Here is a 13042-nt window from a genome sequence, read left to right as displayed (position 1 = left end):
ACTATTACTTCAAGACTTCAAGCCCAGGTGCATTACACAGTATTCACCAAATTAAAATAAAATAAAATAAAACAAGTACAACTTTGTGATGACATCCTTACCAACTGTACCATCATTTAGGCAAACTGCATTAATATGGACCTTGCTTCAAGCTAAGCTATATACATAAATAAAATAACTGCAACTTGCATTTACTGTATAATGCTATTTGTGGTATAGCCCTACGGAAATGCATTAGGGCCACGGTGAAGAATAAAAAATACAGTAAAGAGGGAAGAAAAAAAACAAACTACCGGTATATATCAAGAATAAAGTCGACATGCTGACTTTATTCTCGACATTTCCACTTTTATTTTGACACTTATGTCAAGATTAAAGTCAACATTTCCACTTTATTTTCATAGTTTACTTCATAATTAAAGTAGAATGTCATAAACTAAACTTCATCCTAAAATCAATGTTTAATTTACTTGATTTTCTCAAACCCTGTCATAAGTTAATGCAGCACATTAAATGCTTTGTGTTGTGTTCCCCGGCCCAGTTGTTAATCACTATGCTTCTTAAACTGACTGCCTATGCACTAAGAGGAGGCAGCAATCACCGCACAGAATCCATTCATTTCATGGTATTCCTGCTCTCTAAAAATTTAGAATGCTAAGATAAATACTTGATATCATTTTCATGATGAAATGCATTAAAGCAGGTATTAAACAAGCACGGTAGTGAGGCGGTAGTGCTGCTCCCTGGCAGTAAGGGGTCCGCAGGTGTAAATTCAGTGTAAAGACCTTTATGGCAGGTGTGACGAGGCTCCATAAAACTGGATGTATGAATAGCTATCGCACAGGTTTAACTTAAATATTGTGTAAATGTTGGGTTTGTGATCTGGTGGTCGGAGACACGAACACAGAATTCAATGCATGTTCTTCTGAGCGGGCTTTCTTTATTGCACGCGTGCTGTCTCTATCTAACGTACCAAAACCCCAGTTCCAATCCATCCTTTTTCTTTCTCCACATAACCAATCACCACACGATAAACGTCTTTGTGAAATTAAAACTAGTTATAAACTTAGCCCACGGAGTGTTCAGAACTTTAAAAATATCTTCGTTATACATGTTTAATTATGCCATCCATTCAGAGTTGCGCCCATCGAAGGATGAATACAAGCAAAACATACACTAGCAGGGTCAATATAGCACAACAAAACCCCACATCCTACATGACTTTGAAAGGAAACTGAAGCGCCGAGTAAACCCACCAGAAAAACATGCAAATGCGAGGCAGGCACGCCGCCATGCCCCCATATGATTAATGCATGCTTTAATGCATTGCACCATGAAAATTATATCAAGTATTTATCTTAGCATTCTAAATGTTCAGAGAGCAGGAAGATCATGAAGTGAATGTATTCTGTGCGGCGATTGCTGCCGGCGCCTCCTCTTAGTGCAAGAAGAAGTCAGTTTAAGAATCACTTAACACAAAGCATTTAATGTGTAATATAACTTATGACGGGGTTTGAAAACATGTCGTCACACTATTACACAGTACCCAGGTACATTACACTGTATTGAAAACAAATAAAACAAGGACAACTTGGCTTGCAGTATTATCCAGTAGTATAGAAATAGTATTTACACATCTGACCTTTTAAAACTAAAGTATCTCCAGGCTCTCTGTCCATTTTCACCACGCAGCATTCCTATGCTACCGCCCACTATTTGGTGGTGTAGCAGTGAAAAAGAGCCCTAGTGCAACAAAGCTGTGTTTAGCGGTGTAGCAGTGAAAAAGGTCCCCACTTGAACAGTTTCCCGCTGTGCCACGTTCCGAACGTCGTTTAAGCAATTTAAACCGGTGTTGCGGTATAAGAAAAATCCATATCATAAAAAAAATAAAAAACGGTTTTCAGTATGAACCGGTATACCGCCCAGCACTATGGGATATTGTAAGCTGATGTTTGCATCTTCCGCACCATCACCACCACCTACTTCAGCATAGTCAATTGATACCCATTTAATCAATTTGCCGTGTAACTGATCAACAATTTTTGTGTTAATTCGTTTGACTTCATCGTTTCTCGCTGCCGTATTTAGATGGATGATTCTAAACTGGATCTTCATAAGTGTGTGTGTGTGTTCATAAGTAAGAACTTTAATGGATTAGTGTCTGTCCAGGTTAAGTGCCGGAATGCACCTGATGACTGTGGTCTTGTTTGAAAATAGTTGTAAGTAAGGTGTGGCTTGAAATAATCTCATAGTAAAAGTCTCTGTCTCGTGGGACTTCCTTCCAAAAAATTCTCTTCAAAAAGTCACGTCTCATCGCAGGATTAGTCTCGTATCGTCCCAAGATTTTTTTTATTATAATAGAGAGAAATGCCTGGTGCACCTCAACTGGGTCCTTTCAATCTGAAGGAACAGCGGCTCTACTTTGAGCTTCTCCCGAATGTTGGCGCACAATCTTGGAGGTGCCGATCCTCCTTCTGAGTCACTGAACTGAAAATCCTCCATGCCTTGGCTATACCCACAAATTCTGTCTATAAAAATTATTAACAAAATCTGTGACAGCAGTTGGCCCCAGTTGAATCCCACAAACCTACCGGGAATGAGTGCAAACCAAGCTATCACTCTGGTTGCACTTATGGTAACCCATAAACCCGAAGAACCCCAAGGGCACAGTCATGCACCTTTTCCAAGTCCACAAAATGCATGTAGACTGGTTGGGCCTAATCTCATGAATCCCCCAGAATTCTTATGAGGGTAAAAAGCTGGTCCAGTGTTCTGCGACTAAGACAAAATCTGCACTGCATCTTCTGGATCCAAAGTTTGATTAACAGCAGGACCCTCCTTTACCAGGCGTAACCCTGGCATGGGCTTTCCCCAGGAGGCCAAGCCATGTGATCCTCCAAACTGATGTGCTTTGCTAACCTGTATGTCTCCGGTCACAGTCGTTCCTAGAAAGGTGCAGAGGCCACAGCAACAACTCAACCAGTGCATTGCCTCCCTGTTACATTTAAATTATTTATATAACAAATAAAAGTCATAAAAAAGCAAGTGCTTAAAGGAGTCTGTTTTATTCTCAGAAAGAACTCTGCTGAGTAGAAATAATGAGAAGTTGTCACTTTTTAGTATTATTCGTCGTCAAGAAAAGCCATTAAAATATCAGTACTGTTTATATAAGATAAAAGGCTTATCTGAGAGAACCACATCAGATTATTTTTGAAATTTTATTTTTCTAACTTTTATACCAGCAAGCTCTCCTGTCAAATTTTCATAATCCAAGTTTTCTGCTAGCCCATTTTCAATAAAGATCACAGCCAATCTGTTGAATCTCTTTTGAGACAAACTGGAGGAAGAAGAAGAAGAAGATAAAAAAAACACACTGAAATCCCGTTGTAGTTTGGCCCATGCAGTGCAAAAAATATGACAGCGTGCCAGGTTTGCCAGTTAATTTAAAATGTATTCCTGCACTGATTCACATGAAAGATAAAATGACTCACTTTAAACTTCATCTTTCAAGCTATCGGTCAGGTATAATGACGCATTTATCAATGTAAACCTTTTAAAAATATTAAGTCTTTATGTTACTACACAGCACTAACATCAGCCTCATTGGAAATCAAGCTAGCAAAACATGCAGCCTGCTAACCACAAGAGACAACAGCAAAGAGACTGGTTAAGATCTTTTGGTTTTCTCAGCAAGCACTTTGAGAATGGTAAAGGTGCTATATAAATAAAAATGAATTATTATTATAATAATAATAAACTGCACCCAGTCCTCCAGGTTTTTAATGCCTCTCCTGGCAGCGTCAGACCTACACCAGGTTCTGTTTTAAATGGATTGAGCTCAGGGCCAAGGTCTTGAATGCACTCTTTGAGCTCAAGTACAGGGACAGGAAGCATTGTGGGACTATAGCTCTCTCAATTTTTTTTGGTGTGCACAACATATAATGGATCATCTTTTCAATGTTAAAGTCATCATCTGGTTTCCCCAAGCTTGGGATAATAGGTACAAGGCAGAGGCCACCAATGCACTGCAGAACACAATCACACTTACACAAATGTGCCACTGTAATGCATGTCTGACATAGGGCCCTATGATTTCCACGGAAGGAATCATGGAATTAATGCATAAAAATGGATTTTAGATTTAAAAACGAAAATGTGCAGAATTTAGAGGTTGAAGGGGTGACTGTTACAAAACTTCCCAATAAATTAAATGACTGAATAATCTGTAGTTCTATCATTCAGATACTATTTTCTAGTTTGTTGTTTTTCAAGCAAACGTAATTCTTTGTAGAAGTCCAGTCGTGCCTCTATCTGTTTGTGTGTGTGTTTCCTGTATGTTTTCTTGTTAAAAGGCATGTGAATTAGCTCGCTGCATGACACAGAAATGTTGAAACGAGCAGTATCAGATACCCTAACTATGTCGAAAAAACTAAGAAACACGAGCTTAACTGCAAAATTGAGGGCACAACAATATCCTGGCAAATTTTACTAATCTGGACTTTTCTGCATGTTTTGCCAGCATACCATAGTTCCCTTTTTAAAATTAACCAGAATGTTTCTGGATTTAATAAATGTTTTGCCTGGCGGTCACGAGGCACACAAAGTCCACATTTGACTCTTCTGTTATAAACTCGGCACCTACAAACCCGGGCAGAAGAGCAGGCTTCTTGCCAGATGCCATGAGCCCTTAAAAGCGGGTCTCTCTTTCTCTTTAATTCCAGGGTTTAGCGTCATTCATAGATAGATAGATAGATAGATAGATAGATAGATAGATAGATAGATAGATAGATAGATAGATAGATAGATAGATAGATAGATAGATAGATAGATAGACTTTATTAATCCCAAGGGGAAATTCACATACTCCAGCAGCAGCATACTGATAAAGAACAATATTAAATTAAACATTGATAATAATGCAGGTAAAAACAGACAATAACTTTGTATAATGTTAACGTTTACCCCCCCGGGTGGAATTGAAGAGTCGCATAGTGTGAGGGAGGAACGATCTCCTCAGTCTTTCAGTGGAGCAGGACAGTGACAGCAGTCTGTCGCTGAAGCTGCTCTTCTGTCTGGAGATGATACTATTTAGTGGATGCAGTGGATTCTCCATAATTCATAGGAACCTGCTTAGCACCCGTCGCTCTGCCACAGATGTTAAACTATCCAGCTCCATGCCAACAATAGAGCCTGCCTTCCTCACCAGTTTGTCCAGGCGCGAGGCGTCTTTCTTCTTAATGCTGCCTCCCCAGCACACCACCGCATAGAAGAGGGCACTCGCCACAACCGTCTGATAGAACATCTGCAGCATCTTATTGCAGATGTTGAAGGACGCCAGCCTTCTAAGGAAGTATAACCGGCTCTGTCCTTTCTTACACAGAGCATCAGTATTGGCAGTCTTGCAGATTAGTTTGCTTTTGCTTTGTAATTAATTATTGTAAGATATGCAGTAGATGAAGCTACAGATGTAATGATGCACGTTTTAAATCTGCAAACATGTAAAGTTTAAGAATCATTAGAAATAATTGACATAACTACAATTACAGGTACTTTTTGACAGATGTTATCTTTATGGAGAGCTGCGACTTTTCCACCTTTTCACAGGCAGCAGCACTTCAGTTCCTTCACAACAACCAGCTGAACCTTAATGACATTTTAGCAGTGGCTACCCACAATGCATCATACTGTCTGAAAGCAGACCAGGAAGTTTTAAAAGGGGTTATGCCTAACGGTGCACATTCAACCTGCTTGTGTCATGTCATCAGTGTGGTGGGAGAGACCTAACAGCACTAGAAATACTTTAGTGAGGCTGCATCTCTAGTGATGTGGGTAAATGTGAATTTCCCCTTGGGGATTAATAAAGTATATGTATCTATCTGTCTAAGTCTCCCTTCTTCAAGAAGCCTCCCAGGAACCCCCGAGGCAGGAAACAGCTGGTGGAATAGCTGATTTGAATCAGTAGGGTACATATTCACCTCTACAAAAAGTTCTTTCTGATCGAGAACACAACAGCTCAGGCTGTAACAAATATCCTAGACCCTAAAAGTGAAGTTCATCTTCATCTCAGAAGGATGCGTCAAACTAGTAAGAGCTCTTACAATTCTGGAGGGCACTCGCTGTCCTACTGCAGTCTTAGCACACAGCATCACGGAGGATCTGGGCTCCTACCTGAGGAATGGAACTGCAGAATAAGGTTCAGTTGTGCTATTGTGCCGTTTCATTAAAAGGAATGTAAAGTGCCATCTCATTAGAGTGTGTTTTGTTGTAGCTGTTACTACTTAAATTCGAATCAAGGAAAAATAAAACGGTGAAAACCGAAAATCAAAAAAAATAAAACAGAATTTGTGAAAAAATAAAAACAGATTCCATAGGGCCCTACTGACATCTGGACAAAGAAAAGCTACCAGGCCCCTCCTGAGAGACACCGATGGCTTACAGTAGGCAGGTCAGTATTAATCAACTACTTTTCTTTTGTTTCTAGTTTTAAGTATACGCTTTTGGGAGGAGACCGCAGTGTGACTCATAACAGGACAAGCCTAAACCACTTCCACTATTGACACTATCACTCACATACATAAAGAAAGTTTCCACATTTGATTTGCGAATAACAACACTCACACACACACACACACACACACACACAAATATGGACAAAAAGACAACTCGCCAAAGAGGTGAGGGTGTATATACTAGAAGAATGCATTCTCCCACTCATCTTCTAACCGGCCTATCGAGATCATGGCTCTTCTAACACAGTTCTACTAATAGTAATTAGAAGAAACCAAACCTCTGGTTAGTCTTGATGTCTCACAGGCAGTAAGTCCTAAATTCCAACCCCATGCCCATCCTTTGTCTCTGTGTAGCCTGCATGTCTGTATGGGTTTTCAAGCTACATCTCCAAAGATGAGTGTGACGTTAACTGGTGACTCTAAATTGTCTATGTTTGTGTGTGTGTGAGAGTGGGCCTGTGAAGGATTGGCAACCTGTCCATTGTTTCCTGCACTGGCCTGCACCCACTGTGGCCAGGACTGGCTCCGGCCTCCCACAACACTAAACTGGACTAAGTGGTTTGAGAATGTACGTATATATACATACATTCTTTGCATTAACCAAGCATTCAGAGCTACATAAGAAGCTGGACAAACAAGAGGAGATCACTCCGTCCATTAAACATGTTGGCTTAGCTAATACTGGTGTTGTCCCAATATCTCAACCAGGCACTTTTTAAATGTTAAGATTTCTGCTACAACTCCACAGTTAGTTCAACAGTCCCATAATTCTCTGTGTGAAGAAGTGCTTCCTTTCTCCAGTTTTAACTTATTTCAATCGATGTCCTCTAGTACATGATTTGTGATTTGGTTGAAAACATTCTGCTGGATCAACTTTACTGATAGCATTGAGAATTCTGTAGACCTGGATTAGGTCCCCACATGGCCTCAACTGCACAAGACTAAACAGGTTCATCTCCCTGAGCCTGTCAAGAGTAGGACATGCCCTGTAGCCCCATGGTGCACTTGGTCGATCACCTCCACACAGCTTCAAGTGCTCCTTTGTCCTTTAGTAGTGTGTGTGACCAGAACATCAAACAGGACTTCAGGTGCAGTCTCAGCATAGCATCTCATAATGTGTCTTTCCAACATTTTTTTTTTTTGTTTTTACAATGTAACCTACTACTGTATTCTTCTTCTTGCTTCTTCACATTTACATGAATATAAACACCTACAGTAAATCCTTTTCAGAGGTTGCTGCATCCTGTAAGACACTGTCATCCATCTTGTATTTATAATACGAGGTTAAGTTTGTTATTTTTCAAGTCTAAGTGGTTTCTTCACAATCATATTATATGCTAAATTTGCCACATGAAAATGCACACTAAAGTGAAGCACATTTTCTAAATTTTACAAAATAAGTAGCCTGATCTTGAATTTTATAATGAGGCCAATGGGTACCTGGGCCCTAAAGTGAAAAAAGCTTTAAAACTTACTGAGTACGTCCACTCTAAAGTCGCTAAGGTTTTGATTTAAGACCTTAGATCTTAAATCAAATGCAGACCTTCTGCATTTGTGAGACATGCTTGTGACAACAAACGCAAACTGGAAATAATACTTTTTATCACAGATTCTTGAATACAATTTTCTCGAGGTATGGATGCATTTCTTGCTTGCAGTGGGCATTGTGAATGGAGTTATGTTAACCCCAACCCCATTTGCCAAACTATATTCTGCTGATTGTACTATTTTTGATTCTGCAATTCTGTTTCTTCTGCGGTTAAGTTCTGCAATGGCTTGAAATTAAAGGCAGATTGGCCCTCAGATCACATGATTATTTTTACCTAAAAAGTGTATTCTTTTTGCCGATTACATTCTGTGTTGTTACTTTACACAGCCCATAAAGCAAGTGGCAGTGTAATGAAAAGTGCACAAAAAAGATTAATTGTACTTTGTACAAATAACCATAAATGTGAACAGATTACACTGCATTGTATTTCTAATAAACGCATTAGACTTCTGAAAGAACCAAGCCACCTACACATCACAATTCCCATAGTGTGTTGTGTGCACACACAAAATAAAAACTGCAAACATAAAAGGTGTGAGAGTGTGATACAGTCCAGCCACGATGAAACAGACCAGTTATTGAATGTTTAAACACGAGTCACCCTTGCTGAGGATGTTAATAACAGGACTTAGAACGACGTTTTTGAGGCTGAGGCTCACTGAAATCATTCAATACACAAATACACGGTGAGAACATGCAAACTCAGTCCAGACACTGGCACTGTGAGGCTCTGTGATAGCCCTCTACCTCTGCTAAAACATCAGTACTAAACTTCAGTCTGATTAACACTAAACGTCTACCTGTAACGTCTGTTCACTTCTTGTTACTTGACTGCATGACCAGCGCGTGCTCAGCACTTCTAGACCACTGACACTTATACATGCAATACCTTAGAGAAATAAAGAAAGACGCTTATGTATAGGGAAAGAATATAAGTGACTGTTAGTGTGACTTTTTTCAGTTACTTTTGTCAAACTCTACTGAACAGAGACAGCAGTTCACACCTAGGCATCACCTTTCAATGTCACTAACAGCGTTTGGCGAGGACTTTCCTTCTTAAAATAACAAGGATAAGATGTTTTGCAATGTATGTATAATCTCAAGATGCTGATCAATACTCAGTAACATTTTTGACTTGCAAAATAAGCACATTATGTACGTTTTATGGCTTTTTTCCCCACATTGTGACCCTGGCACTTATTAACTAAATTATAAAACACAACAGTGGGTCAGGTACTTTTATGTTTAACTTTAGAACACAATTTCATGTGGCAAACTGATATGTTTCATAACTGTGAAGAAACAAAACATAAAAGATATTGAACATATCCAAGGAATACTCCATTTTTGTATGTCACTTAGCAAATGTAGTTTGAAGCTTTGTCTCACAAATTATAAAGTTTCTTATCGCATGAGACCCAATAAACAGCATCATCTCCAGACAGAGGAGCAGCTTCAGCAACAGACTGCTGTCACCGTCCTGCTCCACTGACAGACTGAGGAGATTGTTCCTCCGTCACACTATGTGACTCTTCAATTCCACCGGGGGGGTAAACGTTAACATTATTCAAAGTTATTGTCTGTCTGTATACCTGCATTGTTATTACTCTTTAATTTAATATTTTCTTTATCAGTATGCTGCTGCTGGAGTATGTGAATTTCCCCTTGGGATTAATAAAGTATCTATCTATCTATCTATCTATCTATCTATCTAATAGCAACTAACACTGGACAATAGCTAACCATGTGAAAAATGGCCATAGGAAAGAAAAGCTCGAGTTTCTTGTGTCACACATTCCACATGTCAGCTATCCAGTCATATGCTCTAAATGTGTAAAACGCACATGTTTTTGCTAAAATATTGTTAAAAAGTTCCTTTCAGAATAAACACAGCAAATCATAAGCAGGAAAATGAAAGCATCATGGGAAAGTCTTTCTGAATTGAAGACAGGACTCTTCACCAACGAATTAAGTGGAGGGAAGTTTGTAATTTTGAGCAGACAACTGTTGCAAGTTCCTCGAGATTTTTTTTTTGATCATCTCTGTTTTTCTTCTTGTTTCTTAATGTCCAGTGTTGGTCACTAGTAGGTTCCACTTCATCAGAAACTTTGTTTCTCCACAGAAATAAGACATTAAAAAGTTTTCTTGGCTACCACTACAAACTATATAAGGGGTAAGTAACATACAAAAAATATAATTTTTGGTGGACATTCCTTAAACGTTCTTTTTTGCCTGTTTCCATATTAAACTTCATTTTTCGGTGTTTGCTCAGATTGTCTTCATCTTTTTGAATGGCCTTCCCTCCAGTGCCGACGTCAGCTATGAATGTCACAAGTTTCTGTAATGGCCATTGGGGCAGCGTGAAGGTCCAAGGGGAGACCCCTGGGGGACCCCACTAACGGCCGCTCCTCCTGTCACTTAAGCATCATGAAGTCATTCCGGTCATTCCGAGTGGTCATCTCAGCTTACCGGTCTATCTTTGCACCTGCTTTCCTGGGTATCTGTCACCATATTCAGATTGCACTACTGTACTTATTTATAATGACCCTAAAACCTGGAAGGTCTCAGTTCTTAACGCTTCCGTGATACTGAACAAAATCAATCAAGAACGGACGGACTGACACGTGCATAAACCTGGACATCTTACTCTGAACCCGCACGGCGTTTCTTTAGATCCACTCACCCTTTTTGTCCATCAGCCACATGAAGAAGAGCCAGGGAATGTATCCGATGGGACCCCACAGGACCAGCCAGGCGACGTCCATGTTGGTGAATCCGTAGGCGCTCTTGGCGGAGTTCTGGATGGGGCCCCACGTATTCCATACCATGCCCTGCATGAAGCCCAGAAACGAGAAGAGAGCCAAGACCAGCCATCTTCTGCTGTACACCCTGCTGTGGACGGGGCGCGCGAGTCTCTCCGAAAGCGCCGGCTGTAAAAGTGGTTCCCGCTCCCCATCGGTACTCGTCGCGGCTCCCATTCCTCCCCGCGCCCTCACGCGCAAAACTGATGACAATCCAAATAAAGGAAACTCCCTGGGTGCCTCTTGGATTTTACAAACCGCTTAACCACGTTTGTCAGGACCCTTGAGCTTCTAGTGAGAAGTCCCATAAACCAAAACAAGCTGCCACGGCGAGGTGTGGATGTGTTTTGTTTCGTAATACGCGTGCGCAATGTGTCACTACGCCGGCTGTGCAACTGAAGCTGCGTGGCGGACATTTTGGCGCCAAACTGCCTTCGGTTCCGACGCGGCGGTGGCGGCGCGCTTGAGCCAAAATGGCAGCAGTTTCGCGCTTCAAGCACCATTTGACACGAAGAACAGCTGAGCTTCTCACGTGAGGTTTGTTTACAAGGCTGGGGCTGGGGTACGTTAGTTTAATGTCGGTATTCATTGCAGCTTCAGTGCTGTAATCACACATGCCTTCCACTAGATATAATAAAGTTGCTTGGTAAATCAGAGTTAAAAACTAAACAGTGGTGCCTTTATGTGTGACGTTTAATTCGCGCGACAGCTTTAAGAGTGGTCGAGGGGGACGAGCGCAAGAATTTGAGACTTCACTGAGTGTGAAGTAAAAGGCAGCGGAAGGTGAGCTCATTTGTCACAATCTGCATTTATGTACGGAGTTCTAACCAAAGAGCGAGTTAACAATTTGATAGAATGCAATATCCAGTAAAAGGTAACGATGTGAAGTTTCTGCTGCGATGGTCTGAATACTGAAGATTACCGCTCTGACCAAAATGAAACTCCAAAGTGCCAATATAGTTAACTACTTAGCGTTCTATTACTTTATATAGCGAACTCGATCTGTAAACTCCTTTATATGAAGGAGGGCATCGCGTTGTATTTTTGTGCTTCTGCTGTGCTGCTCCGATTCGGTTTGCTTTGCGGTGGGATTTGCTATCGGGGCGACTCGCATAATACGAATTAATGTACTCGAGTGAAATAAGCTGCTGTTTACATTATCGTGTTTCTGCAATATAATGCGCAATAAAGCACGTGTATTGATTATATGACGGGAGATTTAGTTCTGTAAATCAATGCGTCTCTTTAATTTCAAACTGGCTTTGTAATTTGCACTGCACCCCAGTAGCGGAATGGGGGCCTGTTAGGATTCAACCATGATAACCAAATCCTGATTTTTAATTTTGGAAAATGCCGCCCTTGTGTATAATATGACCTACACTCTAAAAATAAATGTTAGTCAACGAAAAAAGTGGGTGGGTGTGTATGTATGTATGTATATTTTTATTTATATATATATATATATATATATATATATATAATATATACACAATGCATCCGGAAAGTATTCACAGCACTTCATCACTGTTTCCACATTTTGTTACGTTACAGCCTAATTCCAAAATGGATTAAATTCATTTTTTTCCTCAGAATTCTACACACAACACCCCATAATGACAACGTGAAAAAAGTTTACTTGAGATTTTTGCAAATTTATTAAAAATAACAAAACTGAGAAATCCCATGTACATAAGTATTCACAGCCTTTGCCATGAAGCTCAAAATTGAGCTCAGGTGCATCCTGTTTCCCCTGATCATCCTTGAGATGTTTCTGCAGCTTCATTGGAGTCCACCTGTGGTAAATTCAGTTGATTGGACATGATTTGGAAAGGCACACACCTGTGTATATAAGGTCCCACAGTTGACAGTTCATGTCAGAGCACAAACCAAGCATGAAGTCAAAGGAATTGTCTGTAGACCTCCAAGACAGGATTGTCTTGAGGCACAAATCTGGGGAAGGTTACAGAAAAAATTTCTGCTGCTTTGAAGGTCCCAATGAGCACAGTGGCCCCTATCATCTGTAAGTGGAAGAAGTTCGAAACCACCAGGACTCTTCCTAGAGCAGGCCGGCCATCTAAACTGAGCGATCGGAGGAGAAGGGCCTTAGTCAGGGAGGTGACCAAGAACCTGATGGTCACTCTGTCAGAGCTCCAGAGGTCCTCTGTGGAGAGAGGAGAACCTTC

General features: G+C 40.5%; 2 protein-coding genes across 5 annotated transcripts in view; one reads left to right on the top strand and one right to left on the bottom strand.

Annotated features, from left to right (window-relative positions):
• Positions 1 to 11231, bottom strand: part of slc49a4 (solute carrier family 49 member 4) — a 143532-nt gene extending 132301 nt beyond the window's left edge. Inside the window, 1 exon segment of the mRNA XM_051930332.1 lies at positions 10742 to 11231. Within this exon segment, the coding sequence (XP_051786292.1) occupies positions 10742 to 11036 (295 nt within the window). The 5' untranslated portion in view covers positions 11037 to 11231.
• hspbap1 (hspb associated protein 1) overlaps positions 11108 to 13042 on the top strand; it is a 101925-nt gene continuing 99990 nt past the window's right edge. The window contains exon 1 of one of the 4 annotated variants that reach the window (XM_051930319.1): positions 11108 to 11193. The gene's annotated coding sequence lies outside the window, so the exon portion shown is untranslated. Of the gene's footprint in view, positions 11194 to 11323; positions 11397 to 11420; positions 11643 to 13042 lie in introns of those variants that run through there. The other 3 variants (XM_028808073.2, XM_051930320.1, XM_028808072.2) reach the window with 3 other exon arrangements.

The sequence above is a fragment of the Erpetoichthys calabaricus genome, chromosome 8 (assembly GCF_900747795.2).
Source record: "Erpetoichthys calabaricus chromosome 8, fErpCal1.3, whole genome shotgun sequence".
NCBI lineage: Eukaryota > Metazoa > Chordata > Cladistia > Polypteriformes > Polypteridae > Erpetoichthys > Erpetoichthys calabaricus.
This window is presented reverse-complemented; position numbering and strand designations above follow the sequence as displayed.